Below are 24,430 nucleotides of genomic sequence, written 5' to 3'. Positions count from 1 at the left end.
GCTGGTCCGGAGTATCTGGCAGTAGGTGGCAGCACAATGCACCTTATATGAAAAACGCATATTTCTGGGGGTGGCCGGATACTTTTGATCACACACTCTATAGTAAATAATATGTACAGTGTAGAGCTATGAACTATACTGACGGAAAAAACCTCTACACCAAGAAGGAGTTGTGCGACATACATGGAATTGGGATGTATGTTTCTACATCTGTAAGATGATGTTTATTCGAATTTCGCGGCAGGCGCGTAAGAGTGGAGCTAGCAGCGCCGCTACAGGATACAAATAAGGTATAATTTAGGTACACGCTGTAACGATGTGAACATTAGTTGCCTCTGAGATTGGACGTGGTGAGTTGATATTAGCCAAGAATGCCTTTAAGGCAACAAAGACGTTTGAATCAACACCTCATTGAGATTGAACGAGGTCATGTAATAGGGTATGAGAAGCTGGATGTTCCTTCTGTGGTACTGCAGAGAGAGACTTGGCAGGAATGCAGCCACTGTACATGATTCCTGGCAGCGTTGGTCACGAGACTGTACGGTTTCAAGAAGACCGGCCTTTGGATGACCCCGTGTCAGTACCGGGAGGGAAGACCATCGTGTTGGCGCTTGGCTCTGGCGCACTGCACTGCATCTGTAGCAGCAGTTTGAGCAGCAGTTGGCACCACAGTGACACAATGAACTGTGTTGTGTACATAGTTCCACATAGTCAGCGCGTACACAACTTTCCCACTAGAGCGCGCCCCGCTAAGCACAACAGCACAGGCGCAGCGCTTGTCTGTCTCCGCACTACGAGATGGTGCTGCCTTAGAGACGGACCAAATTCTGCTTCCGCCGATCCACTGCATAATAATATGTAATGCAGCCAATGAGATTCCTGCTAACATAGAACCTTTTCTCCTCGCGGATCACACTCGCGCAGTGATACCTGAACGCTTGAGGTATTATAACTAGTGTAAAGACCTCCAATTAGTCAGTCTGCATTAGCCTGTAGCAGTCTGAATTAGTCTGCATTAGTCTGTAGTTAAGTTTCAGTCTGCGCCTAATAAGATTATCATATTCCTGTACGTAGCCATGAAGAGAAATGTATAGACACTGTGTCAAGTATCAGAGATATGTGAGAATAAGATTAACGTACCAAGACCAAAGGAACTTCAGAGTGTTAATTGTAAACCGCATCCAGAGTCAAGTTACGTATTGTCTATATTTTTTATTATTTTAATAAATGTGTGTGAAAATTAATCAAGTTCTGTTTAAAGTTGGTCACCGTCAATCTGCTACTCTGAGCGTGCAAGTGGCATTTCTATTGTCTGACCTAACGGCAGAAGACAAACACGAGACGATAGGACCACGAGACATATTGCTGACACTCGCCTACTTCGTTAGAGCGTCAAGTCAAATAATCTGATGGTGTGTGTACTGAAGGTCTTACAGTACGCACACCACAAACTGCTACAAATTGGTTGCTTCAATGAGGGCTGCAAACCAGACGCCCTGCAGCGTGTATTCCAACCTGAACCCAAACTACCGCCATTTGCGACTTCAGTGGAGTCAAGCGAGAGCTCATTGGAGGGCAGGGTGGAGGTCTGTTGTATTTTCTTATGAAAGCTGGTTCTGCCTCAGTGCCGTGTGTTGGCTAGGAGGCGGTCAGTTGAGGGCCTACAACCAACTGGTCTGCGCGTTAGACACACTGGACCTGGGGTTATGGTCTGGTGCGATTTCGTATGACAACAGGATCACTCTTGTGGTTATCCCACCCACCCTGATTGTAAATTTGTTCGTCAGTGCCGGCGGTGTGGCCGTGGGGTTTTAGGCGCTTCAGTCCGGAACCGCGCTGCTGCTACGGTCGCAGGTTCGATCCTGCCTCGGGCATGGATGTGTGTGATGTCCTTAGGTTAGTTAGGTTTAAGTAGTTGTAAGTTCTAGGGGACTGATGACCTCAGATGTCAAGTCCCATAGTGCTCACAGACCATTTGAACCATTTGTTCGTCAGTCTCGTGAGTCGACCTGTTGTGCTGGCATTCATTAACAGCATTCCTGGGGGTGTTTTCCAACAGGATAACGCTCCTGCTGTTTTAACCTAACATGCTCTGCAGAGTGTCGACATGTTGCCTAGACCTGCTCGATCATCAGATCTGTCTCCAATGGAGCAAATATGGGACATAATCGGACGACAGCGTCATCCACTAACAGCATTAAACCTGAATGAAATATTCACTCTGCAGCGGAGTGTACGCTGGTTTTGAAACATCCTGGCAGACTAAAACTGTGTGCCGGACCACGAGCCAAACCCGGGACCTTTGCCTTTCGCAGGCAAGTGCTCAATCAATTGAGCTACCCGTCCTTACCATTTTACTTCTGCCAGTACCTCGTCTCCTACCTTCCGAGCTTCACAGAAGTTTCCAGAATAAGATTTTCACTCTGCAGTGGAGTGTGCGCTGATATGAAACTTCCTGGCAGATTAAAACTGTGTGCCCGACCGAGACTCGAACTACTTTTTTTAAAATCTCATTTTGTTCGTTATCTGCTCTGACGGACGTCGAAAGACACCTATTTCATTTCGTTGTTGATCTAGTAACTCAGTTTTTTTTTTTTTATTACAGAGGGCAGCTAGCCCTCTCACCGAACACGCTGAGCTACCGTGACTCGGGACCTTCGCCTTTCGCGGGCAATTGCTCTACCAACTGAGCTACCCAAGCATGACGCACGCCCCGTCCTCACAGCTTTACTTCTGCCATTTGAACCATTTTTTGATGTTTCCAGAATGAAGTGCTAGTCCTGCAAGTTTCGTAGAACTTCTGTGAAGTTTGGAGGCTAAGAGACGAGGTACAGGCGGAAGTAAAATTGTGAGGACGGGTCGTGAGTCGTGCTTGTGTAGCTCAGTTGGTAGAGCACTTGCCCGCGAAAGGCAAAGGTCCCGAGTTCGAGTCTTGGTCCGGCACACAGTTTTAATCTGCCAGAAAGTTTCAGCATTAAACCTCCCTGCCCCCCCCCCCCCCCCCCCCCCTCACTCCACCTGACCCACCAAGTGCAAGAGGCATGGAACTTCAACCCACGAATTGACATCAAGCACCTGTTCAACACAATGCATGCACATTAGCATGCTTGCTTCAAGTACCTAGACAAATGCATTCGCGAAATTTCATTACATTCTCGCCCTCCGTCTGAACAGACCTCTAAAAAGGCTCAATGGTACTGACTTGACAACTGTGTGAACCTCCGCCAAAAGCGTCGTTGGATGAGAGTATAGAGGGAAGTGTGGTCGGCACATTGCTCTCCCGGTTGTTGTCAGCTTCCGCGATCGAAGCCGGTGCTTTTGAGGTACGAAGCTCCTCAATTGAACTCACAAGGGCTGAGTAGACCCCGCTTGCTAACAGCGCTCGGAAGATTTGAACGGTCAATCATCCATAGCGTAGCCGACAGCGCTTAACTTCGGTGATCTGAGAGGAACCGGTGTTAAAACTGAGCGAAGGCCTTTGGCCGCGAAATGTCGTTATCTGACAATAATTATTTTTTATTATTGCATTTTTTCCATCGTTGTATTACGCGGAATTCCTGGAAATAAAAGGGAACGTGGCACAAGGAAGCCTTTCAAATTTCATTAGAAAATATTAATTTTATGCTTAAATTGTTTTGTTCTGTTGCTAGACTATTGAAAATGAAAACTGAAAAATTATGCGCACATTTCTATACAGTGACTAAACATGTACTGGTTTAAATAGCTTTCCCATATACGGATGGAAGAATTGGAATTGCAAGACAGTTGGCGGTTCGCAAACTGACTCTATAGTTAATTCTGACAGCCCTTTACCCGTCCAAAGAATATTCTTTGTGAATGGGCAGAGGTGTAACAGAATATGCCATGTTGTACAGTAGAGTGGAAATATACAAACCGCACAAGCCTTCGCTTTTCACAGCTATAGAAAGTGGAGATGATTCGTTTTTAGTATAGTATAGGTCGCAACATTTAGTCTCTGTATGAGAGCCTAAATATGATACTTTCAAGAGTGCTTTTCATGTATTTTCAGTCCCAAAATTTGAAAATGTTCGCTTTCACTGTTTATTTGATACCTTACTTGCTAAATCATTTACATTACATTCCCACGACTTTCACAATGATGCTTTTGTCATCTGCATTCGCTGGAAACAGAGCTTATGCTTTATTTTTAATTCTCTCGATATTGTGCCCTAAGTGGTTTATTATATATCTTGATTTACCCACACGTTGAGATGGCATTGCGCAAGCTAAAACTGTTTATGACAGCTATATTTGCATAGAATGTCAGGTAACCGAATAGAGGACTTTTTTTTTATCAAGTCAACACTTGTTCCCTGACCGTCGAGATGTCTCACTTTCGTAAATTGATGATTTAGTACAACTGCTTAATTCTCGCGGCTGGCGGAAGCGTCCTTGGCGGAACAGCTGATCGGGCCGTGAGACTACGCTATTGATTGAAACACATTTTTACGTTGCAATAAGTGTATAATCGTGGATTAATGCCTTTTCTATCCTGTCTGTAAATTGCTTGCCGATTTTTAGGATAAGTCTTATGCGTTTACGATAGCTATTATCAGAGCGTCGAGTTGCATGAAACAGGATTTTTATTGATCGTTCAGTGCCGGGTGACGGGAAACTCTCTACTACACGGCCTGACCTCTAACGTCCTTTCGCACTCGGCTAAAGGATTTCGAGACAGCTGGACAGCTCCACGTTAAGAAGGTACGGCATCCGTTCCAGGAATTTGGCACTGGTGAAATACCCCACGTTATTTCCAATTGTAATACAAGACTAATTGAGTTTTATTTTGCAGAAGGTCACAGTGTAATCAAATTCGGAACTTCGAAAAGGCTGGTTTTTCGTAAACTTGTGAAAAATAGTCAATATAAATGTCATGTAATGCCATTGACCGCATGCAAGACACTCCCTTTTCATCATTTCACTGTGCTATTTAGTTTTTGCTTGTTTCATTATTTCATTAACTTCCCCTGTGAAGTACGCGTGATTTGACATTCGTTTAAACGGTTTTGACAGGCGAATATCTTTTATAGCTGTAATCATTCTTTGTTGTTAAACGGAATGTGCGTAAACTTCTAAAGAGTTGTGACGTTTTAAAGCGGAAATATTATATAGTATTGGCAGGAAACACCAGAAGGTATCAAGAAAATATTGGCCTCTGGTATAATAGAATAAATTTTACTTTTCGCATCCTCCAGAGTAAGGACACCGATACCAGGAATAACCGTTGTCCTTTAGTTCACACCTCGCTCACAGACTGTAAGAATGGATAACTTCATTAAAAGTTAACTGTTGCATATAATTAGCAGCCGGTGTAGTAAGTAGCATAATGTACCACCCAGCCGGCGTTCTAAACATCACAAGCGATACATCAATCTGTAATTTGTAGGCGCTTGGGATCCCTGGTTTTCAGTTATAGCTTAAAGGAAACTTGCACAACATACGTTTTTAGTGCTTGTGTGCTGGTAGGTTTGTGATTGTCTTATATTAAGACTCCAAAGTTTTCGAAGCAAATGCAAAGTTTCCTACAGGGATTGAGTTACATTAGTGGATAATATCTCCCCCTGATGCCCCATATAAAGCAATAAGTACACTGATATGTCAATGTCTTTACAAATCTCATCGGTAGCAATACTGTGTGTCCAAAGATGCAGAACGTCCTGTCTGCAGTGAAATTAGACATTGACATGTTGCATGTTGACAAACGTGCAGTGCTAATCAAGCTGTTCGTTTGTGAATGGACTTGATGACCAGTAATTTATGAACTTCAGTGAATAAGAAATAACTTTATTTCTTGACACATTATTTTCCTGCACTACTGTATAGTAAGCTTGACATTAGTGTTTGTGCAAGTGCATCAACAAAAACAGATAAGCAGTATAAGATTCAAAGTTCTGGACAGCAATATTCATGAAAATTTAAACTAGGAAAAACAATGAAGTAGACATACTTTTACAATCGGAATAGTTTTCTACTTTGGACACAGTTCTGTAAGATAACACATTTCATATTTTCATTCCCTGCTGTGCTGTGGGATAATATTCTGGGGTAACTGCTGACTTATGCATAAAATAAAGTACAAGTAATTGAATCTGGCCGGGTCTCAAACATGTGAATCTTGGCAGGAATCTGTTTAAAACAGTTGGAAATATTGTCACTTGACAGCGTGTTTATCCATTGGTATAGTTTAACAGGCCATTGCAATTTGAGAGTAATCAAGGAACATAGATCTGCACTTTGATCAGTTTTAAATTTAGAACAAGGAGTAAAATATAGTTGTAAAAATCTTTGATAGTGCGCTTATGGAAATGTCAGTCAACAGAAGTGTTTCCCAATGTAAACCAAAATTGTTTTAACTTGACTACCTGTCACAATAAAAAAAAACTCCTGACTAGGAATAACTAATTGGTTTATAATTAAGTGTTAGTTAGTAGCCATAAAAATATTTTGTTAATTTTATATGTTCCACATAGGTATAATATTGATCATGAATATAATCATTTAAGAATATAAGTACCACGAGAAATGTTCCAGTGAGCAAAAACTTACGTACTACTGAGATGAAATGCTTTCATATGACACAAGCATAACTTCGAGTGCACTGATGACCCAGTGAATTGTGTGTATTAGACTGTTCGGAGTGAACTTCTGAGCTGCTATATTTAGACTAGGCCCAGAGCCCAATGCTCTGTGACTGGGAGTATTGCCAGTCAGTCAGGTAGCATTTTATGAGAAGGCCGCTCCTTGCAGGAGGCCTTAACTTTGTAGTAGGTTGTTTCAAGGGCAGTGTATCACCTCTCATCCATATTCAATTTTTCTTGCAGTCTGGTGCCTGTAGGTTGGTAAATCAAAGGAGAAGTATGGTTTGGTCAACTGTTTACGATACTGATAAGGTCAGTGTGGTAGTTTGATGGAAAAACAGCTGCATCACTTTATTCTGTTTGTATATTACAACCTTCACGGATGCGGCTTTTTAGTTCTCGCAGTTCCTGTAACATCTCTTCCCTGTAAAGTTTGGCACTAAAAGTATTTTTCTTTTTTGTAGAATCTTTTTCTTTGAGCGCATGCTAAAAGCATAAGCTCGCCGTCTTTGTATACTGTAGATCGCCAAGTCTCCTCAGTTTTGTTGTTTAGCTCACCCTTTTCATTTGCAAATAACACTTTTTGATGTGAATGTTAATTAAACATGCTGTAGCTTGTGCATTTCAGTTTGTACAGTGACTATCTGCATGTTTTGTTCATTCTTTATAGTTTTCCTCATGAGCTGCAGCTTGTGCTTAGTTTTGCAGAGCAGTTTTTAATATCATAAGAGACATTGTGCAGAACTGGTGTCTCTGTTCACATCGGTGTAATCGGCATATTGATTTCCGTTTTCCAGCTTTAATTTGCCTTAATTTTCCTTGCAGTTTAAACTTTGTAAGTATCTTTTGCACCTTTGCTCTGCATGTAGTTGGTTGATACCATTTAACTGGCAGTGTGCTGCAAGAAGTTTTGCGAGCAAAGTGTGTAGTGCAGTCTGATTTGTATAGTCTTAATTTTCATCAAATTTTGATTTGCTGAAAAGAATAAAGCTGATTTTGAGTCTCTTTAACTTTGAGTGACTATTGTCATGGTCAGTGTATATCACAGTAATGTTTCACTTAAGCATATGGTTTTTCATTTTTTTTTCTCTCTCTCTCAGTAAGATTGAAGTCTCAAGTAGGTGAGATTAGAACATATCTGAATGGTGGAGGTAAACTTCATTAATAGTATTCTATAGAATGTTTGGGAGAGGTTAGTATTTACATGAAAGAAAACTTGTGTAGTCTGGTAGTCTACTACAGTCATTTGATGTTTCGTTTGTCTTGTATTATATCTTTCAGATTTTGTATAGGAATATATATGTCCTGATTATTTAAAAAGGTAATGCTGGTGCATTACCTTTTGTCACATGTTGTAATATCATAATACCAAAACAGAGATTGTAAACAAAAAGGAAGAGTTTAAGAGCAATGTAAATATGCTTAAGTATAATGTCCACTATACTTAGTAAGATTTAATACATATTGTCGGATAGAAACAGCTATGTTGGTTGTAATTATTGCCTGTTTCTCATATGATTTGCACTTGTAAATTTATCTAAACAGACCCAAGTGCACATAAAAACCTGTGGTCTTGTTACTGACAATGCTTGTAATACACCTACATGAAATTTTATTGATTTAGGAATCAAACTGAAGTTTGTCCATTGAGGAGTTAATACTATCTAAAAAGTTATAAAGATACAACCATACCATTACATTAGCAATCTATGTATAGTTCCTTCGTTTTTGTTTCTTTAAACAGAGAGGCTCAGATGTTTGTTTGCCTGAAACACAAACAATTAAGAATAGAAATTGCAGTCTGCTGTTGCTTCAGCAGTATACCTTTGTTGTGAGGTAAATTATCTAAGCATTCAGATAGTAACTGAGAGTTTCCTGGTATTTGCTGCAAAAATTGACATTTACCGCAAAGAAGTGTTTTCTACAAAAATTGGTCAAAAGTGTAATAAAACACTAGCTCTGAACCATTAGTATTAAAATAGGGGTGTTGTGAAGGTTGTGATACTGCTGTTCTGCTTCGACTGGCAACATTATTGTTGAGACTTTATTTTTATTTATTTATTATGACAGTTGTGGTGACAAATTGCACTATAGCCTAGCCCAAGGTCTAGGTTAGGTTGGCTGATGATGGTTTGGTTGTGCACAGCTGAGAAAGGGGGTGCAGTGGTTAGCACTCAGGACTCACATTTGGAAGGACAATGGATCACATTCCCCTCTGGCTGTTCAGGTGTATGTTTTCCATGATTTCCCTAAATCACTCCAGTCAAATACCAGAATGGTTCCTTTGAAAAGGGTGTAGCCAGTTTCCTTCCCCATGATTTCATAATCAGTAAGTGTGCTCAGTCTCCATTGGCTGTGTTGTTGAAATGACATGAATTTAAATTTCCCTCCTGCTTTTGTTTTCGTCACTCATTCAGTAACCCCCCCCTTTTTTTTTTTACTGTAGTCAGATATTTTAAAGTTTGTAGTCCTCCTGAGTAGTCCTCGCCAATACCTCGTATTGTTGGGCGGTTTAGCTACTCTAGCTATAATTTGATTACATGAGGTCATAGTTAGCATAGTGGCTGTGTAGTACTGGTGAATATTTCCCTCGTTTATAGGGTGATCAATCAAAGCTGACAGGTTTTCTTATTCCTCACTAGTTTGTAAGTTACATTTAAGTACGGCACTTCCTTGAAGTGAATTGTAGACAATAGAGGTTATAGGCTCTTAGATTTCTACTGGTTTCAATGCCCTTGTCTCATTGGTAGTCCTCGTATCTTAGCATGGGATGGGTGTAATAATGAGACTTGGATTAAAGTGTTGCATCAAATTGATAGTGGTACTTCTTGTCTATTAGCAACTTTTGTATTTACAATAGATGAAATCTTAGTGGTGGACCTTTTGCATGCTCTCTTTTACTGTATTTCAGACAATGACAGACCAACCTAGTCATCTGCCAAAAATGCAGATGCAAGCAGCAGATGCAGTTAGCCACCTTGACCATATGTGCGCCCTCGACATTGACTCGAAGGCTTCATATGTTCGTCTCTCCGGCATCATTTGTACGATTGGTAAGTTTCACTCTCATTTGTAAAATATAGCCATTGCATATCTCAACCTGCAAACACCTAAATGTTTCTTCAGAAATTTGCTTTTCTTGTGGGTTTTTTGTGGTTTTGTTTGCAGGCATTAAAAGCATTCTTTTTCTAGTATCTTGAAGAGGAGTAGCTACTAAAGACTGATGATCCACTTTTTAAACAGGTCCAAAAGAGGTACATTTCTGGATTTAAAAAAAAAGTCTGGTGGAATGAGATTTTCACTCTGCAGCAGAGTGTGTGCTGATATGAAACTTTCTAACAGTTTTAATCTGCCAGGAAGTTTGAGAGAAACAGTGATTTGTACACACACTAAAGGGGAGGGTTTATCAACCACACACATCCAGGGTTTGGTTGAGAGAGAGAGAGAGAGAGAGAGAGAGAGAGAGAGAGAGAGAGAGAGAGAGAGAGAGAGGTGTTTACATGGTTTGTTAATTTCCCTGCTCGCAACTCGCCATTACCTCAGTTGTAACAAACAGCAGATATCTACTATTTATTAATAACAGAAAGGTATATAGGATGTCAATGAAATAATAAATTGTTGAAAATATGGGGTTTCTTGAAAAAGTAAGGTGACTTTATATTTTTGTGGTGTCACCGCCAGACACCACACTTGTTAGGTGGTAGCCTTTAAATCGGCCGCGGTCGGTTAGTATACGTCGGACCCGCGTGTCGCCACTATCAGTGATTGCAGACCGAGCACTGCCACACGGCAGGTCTAGAGAGACTTCCTAGCAATCGCCCAGTTGTACAGCCGACTTTGCTAGCGATGGCTCACTGCCTACTTAAGTTATCATTTACTGAGAATGTAGTTTAGCACAGCCTTCAGCTACATCATTTGCTGTGACCTAGCATGGCGCCATTATCAGTTACTATTGATATTGTGAACTATGTACCATCAAGAGCGACGTTCATTCTTGGTGGATTAAAGTTAAGTATTCCACCAGCTACGTCCGTTGTTTCTGGATTCTAATTTCCTTGTCATGTTCCAGACCTCACGCCAGCCTGCGTGAGCTAAATCGCGTGCCTTTTGGCCTCCTTTAGTAGCACGGTGTTGGTTCTCCTGCCAACCACAACAATTTTTATGAAAAAATATTCATTTATTCATAAATATTCATGTTGTCCTCTTCAAATTAGCCACCTTCAGATACACTACACTTGTGATAACGCTTCTTCCAGTCCTCGAAGCACTTCTCGTAAACACTTTTTTGTACAGACTTGCAGTTTTTATTTCCTCAGTCATTGAAAATCTTCGTCCTTTCGTAGGTCTCTTCAGTTCTGGGAACACGAAAAAGTTGCAGGGGGTCAAATTTGGCGAATGTGGTGGCTGAGGCATGATTGACATGTGTTTTTGGCCAAAAAATCACTCTCAAGCAGCGATGAATGAGCAGGTGCATTGTCTTGATGCAAAAGGCATGAATTGTTTTTCCACAATTCCAGACTTTTGTTAATTGCGTCTCACAGGTGGCGCATAACACCAGGGTAATACTCCTTACTGACCGTATGACCTTGAGGCAGAAATTCATGATCCACTACTCACGGTAATTGAAAAAAAGAAAGAAAGAAAGAAAAAAGTGAGCAAAACCTTGACATTTGATCAAAACTTGGTGTGCTTTGTTTGGTTTTGACTCTCCAGGGTGCTTCCATTGGGATGATTGGACTTTGGTTTAGACGTCATAACCGTAAACCCATGTTTCGTCACCAATTATGACCCTTTTAGGCAAATCAGGATCATCATTAATGCCACTCAAGAGCTCCTGAGTGATGCTCATGGGATGGTTCTTCTGGTCAGAATTGCAAAGTTTTGGAACAAACTTTGCTGACATGTCTTGTGTCAAAACTTTTTGAAAAAATAGCACGATGCGAGCCGACAGATATGCCAACCTCCTCAGCAATGTCTTATGGTAATAAGGTGATTTTTCCAAAACAATTTTCTTCACAGCTTCAATGTTAACATCTGTTGTTGATGTGCTGGGCAGTCCAGAGAGAGGTTCGTCATTGTCACCTTCTTAGCCGTCTTGGAAGAGCTTGTATCACTTGCAAACAATGTTTGTATATCGAGCAGACTCACCGCATGCCACTGTCAACATTTAAAGTGTTTTAGAGCACTTGATTCCATTTTTCACACAAAATTTGATGCAAATTCTTATCTCCATTTTTTTTTATTTTTTATAATAATTGAAAATTTCTGAGCACACTAAAACATGTCTAACCTTTCTATCTGGCAGAAACAAATGAAATATGCTGTACACTTTAAACTGTGAACATATGTTCAGGACACGTGTACCAACATAACAAACAAGACCGATAATTGAATCTACATTGCCCACACAATTTGATTATATACCATAGTTTTTGAGCAGCCCTTGTATATTGTAACTGGATATAGAAAAGATTTCCTGGCCAACCAGTGGGAAGCGAACACACATACAAAAGTATAGAAATTTGCAAGCTTTCGAAGCCCATGACTCCTCCTGCCAGAAGGGGTGAAGTGGAAGAGAGAAGGGCAAAGGAAAAAGCACTTACCTGGTTCAAGGAATGAGCAGAGTTTGGAAAAGTTGGCCAGAGCCCTGGGTCATGGGAGATTTGCCAAATGGGGCAGAAGGTAAGACAGATTATTGGGAACTACACTGGATCATATTTGAAAACCAGAGAGCTTAAAGATAAGATAATAAGCATGACTTTGATTATTGACAAAACATTGTGCAAGCATTAATAAGAGCAAAAAGCTAAGTGCATTATATGTTGCAGATAGAAGATTGAGGGAAATGCAGGTCAGAGAATAAGATATAGAAAACTAAAAGGGAGTGAAGAAAGGTATAGTTACTGATAAGAAATTCAGAGAACAAAGAAGTTAAAGTAAATTCAAGTCGGGTGGATCATAAGAATAAGACATGGTGTAATGCCACTTACCACCTGTGGTGTTTTTAGAAGCTAGTGTCTGAGGGAAGAGTCCAGATGGCACCTGTGGTGGAACGGGCCCCAAGGTCATGACTGTCATGTTGTAGAGTATGCTCTGCAGCCGGACAATGTGTGTTGCCAGTGTACACTTTCTGTGTCCATTCATCCTGACTGATAACTTGGTGGTGGTTGTACCACTGCAAAAGGCCGAACAGTGTTTACATAACAGCTGGTATGTGACAGGTTCCACAGGTGGCTCTCCTTCGGATAGTATGTTTTGCCAGTTTTGGCACTGGCATGATATTGGTGGTGGTAGTAGGGTCCATAGGGCAAGTCTTGCAGCAAGGAGTCCCAGGGGTAGAAACCACGGGGTAGGGAAATGGGCACAAGAGCAGCATAGGTTCTGACCAGGTGTGGTGGAAAAAATATCAGACAGAATGGACATCATTTCATTTGTAAAGTATAGAGTGGGCCAAATACAACTGGTCAGGAAAATATTTAGAATAGTATTAAAGCAATATTTTCTGGTATTGAAACCATTTTTGGATAGGTACAGTATTTATTTGGTACAGAACCCATTTCATGCCATTTACCAAAAATTTTTTTGCATTGCTTTGAGAAAGTCAGTCTTCGTGGATTGCCATAGTGGTACATCTTCCCCCATCTCTTTGGCCTTACTGAACTCCCTGTTTTGCCATGTTCCAACTGTGTGAGCTCTTAATTTGTCAGGATTGCTGCTTTCAGTAGGCTTCCTCACCCTGTGAATGGGTGAAGTAATGTAGAAATCGCACACACTAAGTGATCAAAAGTGTCAAAACATCTGGCTGAAAATGACTTAAAAGTTTGACGCCCTCCATCGGTAATGCTAACACCTAAATGGGTATAACGGAACCGGACCCTAAATGTAAGATCTGGAATGAGGGTGAAGAAACTGCATCACACCAGATCTTCGAATGCATGGCATTGGAGAGTAAAAGATACAGAATCTTCGGGACAACTAGACCTGAAGAAATTGTGTCTAACACAAAATTGGTAAAGGGACTCCTTGCACTGTTCAAGGGCACTGGTTGGCTTTACTAGATATACAGTGAGAGACACCACACAATAAACCCAGTTTCGGTGTGGGCAGTGGCTGGTTGGACATAAGCTGTTTTAGCTCTCCTGTTAAAATAAATCAATCAATCGGTAATGCTGAAATTTTGTATGGTGTTGGCCCACCCTTAGTCTAGATGACAGCTTCCACTCTTGCAGGCATACATTCAATCAGGTGCTGGAAAGTTTCTCGGGTAAAGGCAGCCCATTCTTCACGGCCTGCTGCACTGTGGAGAGGTATCAATGTCAGTCAGTGAGGCCTGGCACGAAGTCGGGATTCAAAAACATCCCAAAGGTGTTCTATAGGATTCAGGTCAGGACTCTGTGCAGGACAGTCCATTACAGGGATGTTACTGTCGTGTAACCACTCTGCCACGGGCCATGCATTATGGAACAGGTGCTTGATCATGTAGAAAGATGCCATCACCATCAACGAGTTGCTCTTAAACATTAAGCAAGAAGCTGCTTAAAACATCAATGTAGGCCTGTGCTGTGATAATGCCCTGCAAAACAACAAGAGGTGCAAGCCCTCTCCATGAAAAACATGACCACACCATAACACCACTGCCTCCAAATTTTACTGTTACCACTACACATGCGTGCAGATGAGTTTAGCTGGTATTCGCCACACCCATACCATGCCATGCCATCAGATAGCCACAATGTGTGCAGTGATTCATCACTTATGAACAGCCACTTGACCATGAAATGCAAGTTTTGTCACCTCCCACCTACCTGTCGTAATACTTGCAGTGGATCCTGATGCAGTTCAGAAATCATATGTGATGGTCTGGATAGATGTCTGTGTACTGCACATTACGACCTTTGTCAACTGTCAGCGGTCTGTCAGTCAACAGTGAAGTACTGTACACTTTTGTGCTGTATGTGTCCCTTCACATTTCCACTTCACCGTTACATCGGAAGGGATGTTTAGGGGTGTGAAATCTCACGTAAAGACAGATGTATGACACAAGTGAAACCCAGTCACCTGACCACGTTGGAAGTCTGTGAGTTCCACAGAGTGCCGCATTCTGCTCTCACGATGTGTAATGACCAATGAGGTTGCAGATATGAAGTACCTGACAGTAGATGGCAGCACAATGCACCTAATATGAAAAACACATGTCTTTTTGGGATGTCCGAATACGTTTGATCACATAGTGTAAGATTAATAGCAGGAAAGCAAAGCTATGACAACATGAAGGGTGGTTTTAGCACCACAGTGCTTTGCGAGGAATGGTCCTACTGGAAGTGATGTGTGATTGCATTCCTTCAGTTTCTGAACTATCTTACCCAGCATGTTATAAGGGACCTAGAGTTTAATGTGGACTCCAAACCATGGTGGAATTCTGGAGTTGAACATGTGACTTTGGATTTCTACTCTGGTTTTTTTTCCACTGAGCCACTTAGACCAATAGTATACCAATGTTCAGAAAAATAGAGCACCTCAAACAACATAGATATAAGGTGTTCATATTCACAGGATGTCCGCAGCTCGCGGTCTTACGGTAGCGTTCCCGTTTCCCGCGCACGGAATCGGGGTTAGATTCCTGGTGGGGTCAGAGATTTTTTCCTGTCGCTGGGTATTGTCGTCTTCATCATCATGGTTAGAGGAAGGCAGTGGCAAACCACCTCCACTAGGAGCTTGCCTATTACGGCGGTGTGGGGCTCCCGCATCGTCCCCTATGCTCCTCGGAGTATGGGACCTCAACATCATTCACAGGCCATATACATTAGTATGTTCCACAGAAATGATTAGCATTTTGGTCACCTTCGTTCAGAATGTGTCCTGTTGCCTAGTAGACACAGGGTCTGGCATGGGTCCTGAAACTTGTTCCATGCGTGATAGCATAGACGCACTTAAGGTGTCAGTAGTGTCATGTGGTATAGCCATCAGTGCTGCATGCATCTGGTTCCAAAGTTCATCTGTGGTGGTCGGTATTGGGTCACAGTGCTGCACGTGCCGTTTCACCATATCCCACATATTTTCAAATTGTGACAAGTCTGGTGGTCTGGCCGACCAGCACAAAAGGCTGACATTCTGTGACGCCAAGAAAACAGTTCAGGCAGCAACATGTGGTCGTGCATTGTCTTGCTGAAAAATGATGCCTGGGGTGTTGGGTGGAAAGGGTATGGCTACAGATCACAGGATGTCATTCACATAGGTTACAGTGCCCTGGACATGCACCAACTGTGCATTGTGGTACACAGAGAAAAAGTGGTCCTGTCACAAATTCCTGGGGTTCTCAAAGTTCGTACCAGGGAAGGCCAGTGGTAGACTTCGGTTTATGGAGGGAATTTTAGGGGAGTGTAGCTCGCCTGTAAACGAGCACATGTAGAACATTAGTGTAAATAGTTATTGAGTGTTTGGCATCCTCACCAGATCACATTAAAGGAAGACATGAAAGCAAGTGGGAGGAATGTGCTAGATTTTTTACCAGTCAGTTCAGTCAACATGCCATTATTATGGAGATGATGCAGTGGGAATACAAATTATTTTGCAAAATGCTAATCAGAGAATTTAGAGAACTGGCATATAGAGCGGAGTGCAGACACTCTACTGCTGCCAGCGTGCATTTAATATAAGGACTGCAAAGAGAAGAGAAATTGGGGTTGTATGGAGGCGTATAGACAGTTTGTTTCCTCACTCTATTTGCAAGTGGGACAGGAGAGAAAATGACTAGTAATGATGAGATAGCCTCTAGAATGAGATTTTCACTCTGCAGCAGAGTGTGCGCTGATAAGAAACTTCCTGGCGATTAAAACTGTGTGCCTGACCGAGACTCGAACTCGGGACCTTTGCCTTTCGCAGGCAAGTGCTCTACTATCTGAGCTACCAAAGCAAGAATCATGCCCGGCCCTCACAGCTAGGCAGTATCCTTTCTTTCAGGAGTGCTAGTTCTTCATGGTTTGTAGGAAAGCTTCTGTAAAGTTTGGAAGGTAGGAGACGAGATACTGGCAGAAGTGAAGCTGTGAGGACCGGACGTGAATCATGCTTCGGTAGCTCAGATGGTAGAGCACTTGTTTGCGAAAGGCAAAGGTCCCGAGTTTGAGTCTCGGTCAGGCACACAGTTTTAATCTGCTAGGAAGTTTCAAGATAGCCTCTGCTGTGCACAGTATCGTGATTTGCAGAGTACTTAGTTGGTATAGTGCTCTAAATTACATTCTTCTGCTGTTGCTAATGCTCTAGGTTAGCAAAATGTAGCTACTTGCAAAGCAAATAATCCATTAGACTGTTGATTAGATTACATTATCTTCTTTCCTTTCATAGGGCCAGCATCTCGTGATCCTGCTGTGCTGGAAAAGATGATGGAAACGGGTATGAACGTAGCGAGATTGAATTTCTCGCATGGCAGTCACGAGTACCATGCAGAGACAATAAAGAACATTCGTGAAGCTGCAGCCAATTACAGCAAGAAATTGGGCATGGAATATCCACTGGCAATTGCCCTTGACACAAAAGGGCCAGAGATCCGAACAGGGCTGCTTGAGGGGGTGAGAAACAAAATTTGATGTTACAACTGAAATAAGTGTGCAGATTTTTGCTATTCTAATTAAAGAACAATATTTAAATGTGAAAGGATATGAAATTTTGTTTAATTATATTCACTTGTTTAATTATATTCACATAAAAAAGGGTGCTGTGACTTACCAAACGGGGAAAGTGCTGGTACACACACACACACACACACACACACACACACACACACACACACACACACACACACACACGCAAATATCAAGCTTTTGCAACCCGCAGTTGCTTCATCAGGAAAGAGGGAACGAGAGAGAAAGAGACTTACCTTAAGGGGAAAAAGAGACAGGTATACACATGCGCACACGGCCTTTACACGTGCGTGCGCGCATGTATACCTGTCCCTTTTTCTCCCTAAGGTAAGTCTTTCTGCTCCCGGGATTAGAATGACTCCTTACCCTCTTTCTTAAAACCCACATCCTTTTGTCTTCCCCTCTCCTTCCCTCTTTCCTGACGAAGCAACCGTGGGTTGCGAAAGCTTGATATTTGTGCGTGTGTTCGTCGGTTTTTTACTGTCTATCTACCAGCGCTTTTGCGTTTGGTAAGTCACAGCATCCTTTTTTAAATATATTTTTCTTTCTGTTATATAAATATATTCATTTGTATATGAATTTATAGTATTTATATGTGGATTTATGTATTCATTTCTCAGTTGTTAAACCGTGTTTATAGGTAATATAGGTTACATTTTTGTAAGAACCATTGACTCACAGCATTATAGAAATGGTGTGCATTATCAAGACTTTTTTCTTTCTTTTTAAAAAATAAGGTATTGTGCAGGAAGACATTAACAGTGTTGAAGATTTTCGTGTCGGATCCTGCAAATCAATAAATTGTAACATGAATTTGTCATGTGAAAGCCTAGCATTATGGTAGCAGTAACGAGGCATTAAAAATTTTACATAAAAATTCCTTTAAGTCCAGCTTGCTGTTGGATAATATTCCATGACTACTAGTTTTGCCTGAATATGAAGCCATCTTCAAATCAATTATCAATTTTAGTGCAGTGTCTGGTTAAGATTAGACAGATACTGCACTCAAATTGATAATTGAGTTGAAGTCTGAATATTCAGCTGAAACAGTCACTAAATGTTATAAAATTGCAATTTTGACAGTTATAATCCTTGTACATATAATATTTTTAGCTTGGTTAAACTTTTAAAATCACTTGTCCTCCCTGATGTGAGGAAATAATAGAAAGCAATAATTTTTTAATCATTATCAGTTGTCATGACAATGTGCTTTTGGACTTTGTTCCATTAAGTTTCATGAGAATGAACCAAAGAAAAAAAATAGTTCAGAGATTTCAGTAACATAGTGAACGAGATAAACTGTGCTCGTTGGAAAACATGGCAAACTTCCAATGTATCCAAGAGTTTTATGTCAAATCGGACAAGCAGTAGAGAATATTGTAGAAGATTGGAGAAATGCAAATAACTTCTAAGTTTACCTATCAGTCCCTCATGGTATTGGTGAATTTCTCAAGTTTGTTTAGTGTACACATTTTTATAATTGGCAAGTTCTTCATTCCTCCCTTCTTATAATTTTACTATGATGCAAGACATGTCGGTATAATAAAAATAATTAAACATACTTGAAAGATAATAAATCAACAAATATATAGTTGAGAGAGAGTGAGACAGTTGCTTTCCCATGTTGTCAGTCTTGAAAACAGTTAAGTACTGATGCTGTGTAATGGAGACAGCTCATGATGGTGAAAGCACTGTTTTGGACATAAGTTTTCTCATTGTTTGCCTTTTAGTATGAGTTGAGGATAGTTGTTTTATTATTCGTTTATGTTAAATTTCTAATGCTCTCTACTTCATAATCTAAATAAATCTTTGGTGGTATACATGATTACTTAAGAGGCATACTTTGATTGCTTCCTTAAATATATTGGTTTCAGATCTCTTTATTTTCCTAGGTAGAAAACACTGCTTGCCAGTACTGTGTTAAGTTCCTGTTTAGTCTACCAAATTTTTTCATTGAAACAAATTTTGAAATGCTAAAATTTAAATCTGTCAAACTTTTGCAAGTCTCTCACCACTGTGTAGTGGCTATTCATTATGCAAATTGCTTTAAGTGCTGAAGAATTGCATTTACTGAGGACTTTTATTAAATAATTATGCTGCATGCAGAACTATTTAGCCAAGTTTCTCACTTGTTTACTGTTTTTAAGGGAAAATGTTGAAAAAAAATTTTAAAAAAAGAAAAAGAATTCTTCGCACTTCATGAATTCATTGTGTAACTGTTTTATGACAACAGGGCGGCTCAGCTGAGGTGGAGCTGGTAAAGGGCCAGTCCATAAAGCTGACGACAGACAAGGCTTACATGGAGAGGGGAACCTCAGAGACTGTGTACGTGGACTACGACAACATCCTGAAAGTGGTGAAGCCGGGAAACCGCATCTTCATTGATGACGGGCTTATTTCTGTTATCTGCACCTCTGTAGGTGAGTAAAAACAAATGTGTGCCATACATCACTTTCCAAATTCCTCTCTCTCCTTTCTAGACACCTTGCTGACCTCCATCTTCATTGGTAGGTTGGGCACAGAGAGACCATCTAGTCCTACATTTGTAGCCTGCTGCCGTGCTGTGGTTGCCCTTAGATACTGTCTTTACTGCATATGATTTTAGATACTTGACAACAAAATGCATGCGTTCAGATTGTCTCCTGTGTAGTTGTGCTTTCAAAAAAGGATGGCTGTAGTGGTCCTGAGTTCGACATTGAATTTAACCAGCTTGGAAAGTGAAGAACAAGGATGTTACTTTGTTAGAGACTGAAAGTGTAGACTGTTCGTCAGTTGAGTGACAAGTGTTCACCAGTGGTAAGAGATAAATATGCCCACTGTGCTCAAGCCAGCTTCTACAAGGTTTCTGATCACAGGAAACTATTGTGATATAAATGGTTTGACATTGCTGCTACACAAAAAAGACTTACAGTTCCAAGATATTTTAGTCAAAGTCCAGTGCACAAGTATACTCAGGATTATATTATTGGCGATGTACAGAATTTTGTAACTAATTATTTTGAACTTTAAAATCTTTAATGTGATTCATTATAGAATGTTTTTCATTAATAAAAAATTATAGAAACCCTGTTATAGAATATAATTTGAAAGGAAGAAAATCATTAAGTGGTTAAACATTGAACACAGATGACAATATCAAAAAATTAGGTAATATGATTTGATCTAACCATTGTTTAGGTATTCAGTTGACTGCTAAAGCTGTAGGAATTAACAAAAAGTGCATAAGGCAAAATTTACGTAACTAAATTAATGTGAGATAAGTGCATGCAAACTAGTGCTAAAAATTCTCCTGATCGAGCAAACATGAGCACATGAAAATGTGTACTGATGCTTTGAAAACTATTAGAAATGATCCTAATTTCTTGGGAAAAATATCTTAGTTTTTCATGTTTGATCCAGAGGCTAAGCACCAATCCATTCATTGGAAGGGCCCAACTTCATGGAGGCTGAAAAAAGGTCGAATGAGCAAATAGACGTAAAGTGATGATGGATTCATGGAATTGTGTATCTTGAAAGGCTTTCTGAAGGACAGTCTATTAATCAACAGTACTTCCTTGAGGTTCTTGCTAAACTCTGATAGACAATAAGAAAGAAAGAGACCGACCTTAATTGTGTAAGAACAAGTGATGAGCTCTACAGTAAGACAACACACCAGCTAATACTGTATTTTCCAACAAAGCACAGCAGCCCTGTGTTACACCACCCACATTATTTGCCTGACCTCGTGTGACAAAGCAAGCTAGGATAATTTTAATTCCCCTCTTGTTTTGCCATCTGCCTCCTTAAATTAGTTTTTCACTTTGAACTAATTACCATTAACATACAGGAGTATAATCTGCATTTTCATATAAGAGAAAGATTGACCCTCAGTTTTAAAGAATATAAAACCAGATCTAATTTTGCTCTTAGTTTTATGTATATATTTGATTTTATGATTTGGGCTATTTCTAGTTAGTATCTTTTGTTACAGGGTAAAATCAGTAATTGTTTCGTAACTTAAATTCTATTGTTGACGTATAAACAAATATAAATTCTGTACTAATTTTAAACATTTGGAAGACAAAATACTAGTAACCTTCAAGGATCTATTTAGCTCTATTCGAAAACATTTTAGCAAAGTTTGCTCTTCTTCCAAGGTAATTAAGTTTTTTCCAAAGTATTGTTTGCGTACTTATATTTGTTAATTTCATTATTTAAACACACAATTGAGCTTAACCCTTGTAGTAGAAAACTGTTAAAAAGAACCAGTTTTTCTGTGTATTCAGTTGACTTCCGCATCCAGTTTTTCAGCCAGTATGTCGACACCGAATACAACAAAAGAAGGAAACAAAGAAAGCGGAACTGCTGCATTAGTACCGTTTGATCTATTCCTGAAAGTCAAACCTTAATTAAAAAGAATAAAATTTCAGTCCATCACAGCAGGAAAAGTGGCATGTGCCATAAAGGTGCTCACAGATGAAGTCTTACAGCACTGTTTCTAATAATGAAAAATTTGCATGGAATGCTGTAGAGTTGGAGTGGAGTATACTTAGGGTGACAATAACTAAATAGGGATGTTTCTGTAGGGTGTATACACCCCAGGACAACCGGGAAAAACCCAGGAATATTTTCATTCAGAGAAAAAACCAGTGAAACCCCAAGAATTTTTTGGAATTCCAGAATTTTTTCATTGTCTTAGTTTTCAATTAAATTTTTGTCGTGTTGACTAGTAAGAAATGATATTCTAAAAGAGAATTTTACTGTATCCTGCCACTGAAGGACAATACTGCTGCCATAAAACATAAGAGACAAAAAAATTAAAATAAAACTTAAGTTGCCATTTACCACAACGAAACACAGTGCATGCAAAAGTGTCTGTCAATAGCAAAATGTGTCAAAGGCCGTGGGACGAAGACTTCATAACAACAAACTGCTTCCGATGACTGTGATGTCACAACTGTTCACATCAGATTCATTTGAAGAGTTGCTAGCGGCCTCTTGCGTGTGCACTATTCAGTCGTGTATGAGCAGTACCTTCTACTGCTTCTGCCTATTTGAAGTGTGAGTGCTAGGAGTGTTAGCTCTGTCAGCACTACCAACAAGCTGCCAGATGCTACCCGGAAAAATTCTTCTAGCACACCCAAGCTGCTAGATTAACACATGTGCAAGGCAGTCTGAGCTGTAGTGGGGAGGGGGAATAGCCTCCACTTTCAGTGATCTTGCTATTTGCTCTTTATTTACAGCTCTCATGTTAAATGAAAACAAGATATAATTCTGTGGCTGGGAGCTATCAAGTGAATTAAAATAATTCACATAATTACACAAGGCTAAAATGTGTTGTTAGTTTGTTTTCTGATTTTTTTTGATTTCCACATTTTTGGCAATCTCGCATCAATCGCCTTGCAGAACAATGAAGTTATTTTTGTCGATGTGCTGAAGAAATTTACCTTTTATTAGTCTTTTTCACAGTGGCAGTAAACTTATTTGAAACGAAATGTTTCATTCCACACCACTGGCTAGTTTCAACTATTTGCTAAATTTCAAATGCATGTTTTCATCTTCCGGCACATATGGCATTACGCCATAATAAAGACCCAAACATGAGATAATACAGTACCGGTACTCCAAGAAAATTTGCGTCCCGAAAACTTTATATCAGGTTGGGGCCTACATCTTGTGAACCTGGGCACACTTTAAGCTGAATTATGTATTTTAATATTATTTACAAAATTCCGATGCTTTCTGAGTATCATGTGATGTCCTTTTTCGTTTAATGAAGTAATGTAAGATCTCCTAATGCTATGAAAGATCTGTAAATGCTTTGTACATACGAACAAACAGGCTTCCTACGTCGTCATAGTTGTGCATGGGTGGTAACACCTCTTTACTGGTGTTGTCTGATAATTGGTGGAACAAATTCCAACAGGTTAAAAACAGTAAAATATTGCAAATGGTGGTTTGAAAAGCGGTACTTTCAAAGTAAATTTAATTTTGTGCAAGGTATATTGTTACATATGAGAATGTCCTTTCAAATTCTCAAATCAGTGTGTTTGACTCTCATTTAGCGCTTAACACTTTGAACACCAGACATTTGTCATTATTTAAAATTCTACTGGCACATTTGTGTGATGTATCTTAAAGTGTAACACATGCAAAGAAAACACATGTGAAAGCTTAGCTTTTCTTGTAGCTACAGTGTGTACATTAATTTAAACCATTACTTTTCCTATTTGTGTGTTACTGTATACCCACATCTCTTGAGCCTAAAAGTGTACGGTTTGATGTTACGGTTCCTTACACGGTTTAACAGGATACCTTGTTTGTTCCCAGCCCCACCTCACTTGGTGTGCACTGTGGAGAATGGAGGAATGCTGGGATCTCGCAAGGGTGTTAACCTGCCTGGCCTCCCTGTAGATCTGCCAGCTGTTTCAGAGAAGGATAAAAAGGACCTGCTGTTTGGTGTGGAGCAGCAGGTGGACATGGTGTTCGCATCATTCATACGGAATGCGGCAGCTCTCCAGGAGATACGCAGTGTCATGGGTAAGTTTCCTATTAGTCGAGTGTACTGACATAGCTGCAGGATTTGTTAACCCTTTAAAGACAGAATTAATTTCTGTATCCCATATTCAACAGTTTCTTGAACACCTGGTGAGTAAGCTAACTTTTGTCATTTTCTCTTTGTTCATAGTTTCATAATTTATTTACGTGTTTCGATTCAAGATAGAATAAATGTAGGGACCATCTTAAGCCTGTATTACACGATGTGCCTAAACCATACGCCTATGCACCAGCACCCCTAATGTGCTTACCTGTAACTACAGACTGGTTCACTTCCGACCTATTATACCGTCCACGCGGGATATACCTAGTGTGCATGCACAGTAGATGATACATGTGAGTGGCAGGCGATTCGTCCAAAAAGAAAATAGAACTGTCTGTCTTGTAAAGTCATTCGTTCTACCGTGTGCAACTCGAGGGCAAGCGTATGATATACTGGAGTGTCATATGTCCATATTATTTCTGTGAGCTCAATGTTCCTATTTAATAAGAATTTTTTTTACCATTATTTATTAAGTAACTGTTTTTCTCTTCTGTAGGGTAGTACTGTTCTGAATTACAGACTCGGCTGTTTATATTAAGAAAGTTGGTTACACAGGTATATGTATATCGAAATTTATGATGTAAATAAAATAGAAAGGACCCACTTGTTTTTGG

General features: G+C 40.1%; 2 protein-coding genes across 9 annotated transcripts in view; one reads left to right on the top strand and one right to left on the bottom strand.

The window, feature by feature from the left end:
* The window catches only part of LOC126293377 (uncharacterized), a 44,507-nt gene extending 37,847 nt beyond the window's left edge, over positions 1-6,660 (bottom strand). Inside the window, exon 1 of one of the 3 annotated variants that reach the window (XR_007552285.1) lies at positions 6,568-6,660. Coding sequence is in view for 1 of the 3 variants with exons in the window: in XM_049986583.1 (XP_049842540.1) it covers positions 6,568-6,593 (26 nt within the window). In the remaining 2 variants the exon portion in view is untranslated. The remainder of the gene's footprint in view (positions 1-6,567) is intronic. The other 2 variants (XR_007552286.1, XM_049986583.1) reach the window with 2 other exon arrangements.
* The window catches only part of LOC126293375 (pyruvate kinase-like), a 105,255-nt gene that overhangs the window by 56,317 nt on the left and 24,508 nt on the right, over positions 1-24,430 (top strand). For 3 of the 6 annotated variants that reach the window (XM_049986580.1, XM_049986577.1, XM_049986581.1), the window contains exons 2-5: positions 9,511-9,652; positions 16,941-17,164; positions 19,470-19,656; positions 23,546-23,755. In XM_049986580.1, the coding sequence (XP_049842537.1) occupies positions 9,511-9,652; positions 16,941-17,164; positions 19,470-19,656; positions 23,546-23,755 (763 nt within the window). Of the gene's footprint in view, positions 1-4,602; positions 6,912-9,510; positions 9,653-16,940; positions 17,165-19,469; positions 19,657-23,545; positions 23,756-24,430 lie in introns of those variants that run through there. The other 3 variants (XM_049986578.1, XM_049986582.1, XM_049986579.1) reach the window with 3 other exon arrangements.

Source organism: Schistocerca gregaria, chromosome 10 (genome assembly GCF_023897955.1).
Source record: "Schistocerca gregaria isolate iqSchGreg1 chromosome 10, iqSchGreg1.2, whole genome shotgun sequence".
NCBI lineage: Eukaryota > Metazoa > Arthropoda > Insecta > Orthoptera > Acrididae > Schistocerca > Schistocerca gregaria.
The sequence above is the reverse complement of the archived record's forward strand: the minus strand, read 5'-3'. Positions and strand labels throughout refer to the sequence as shown.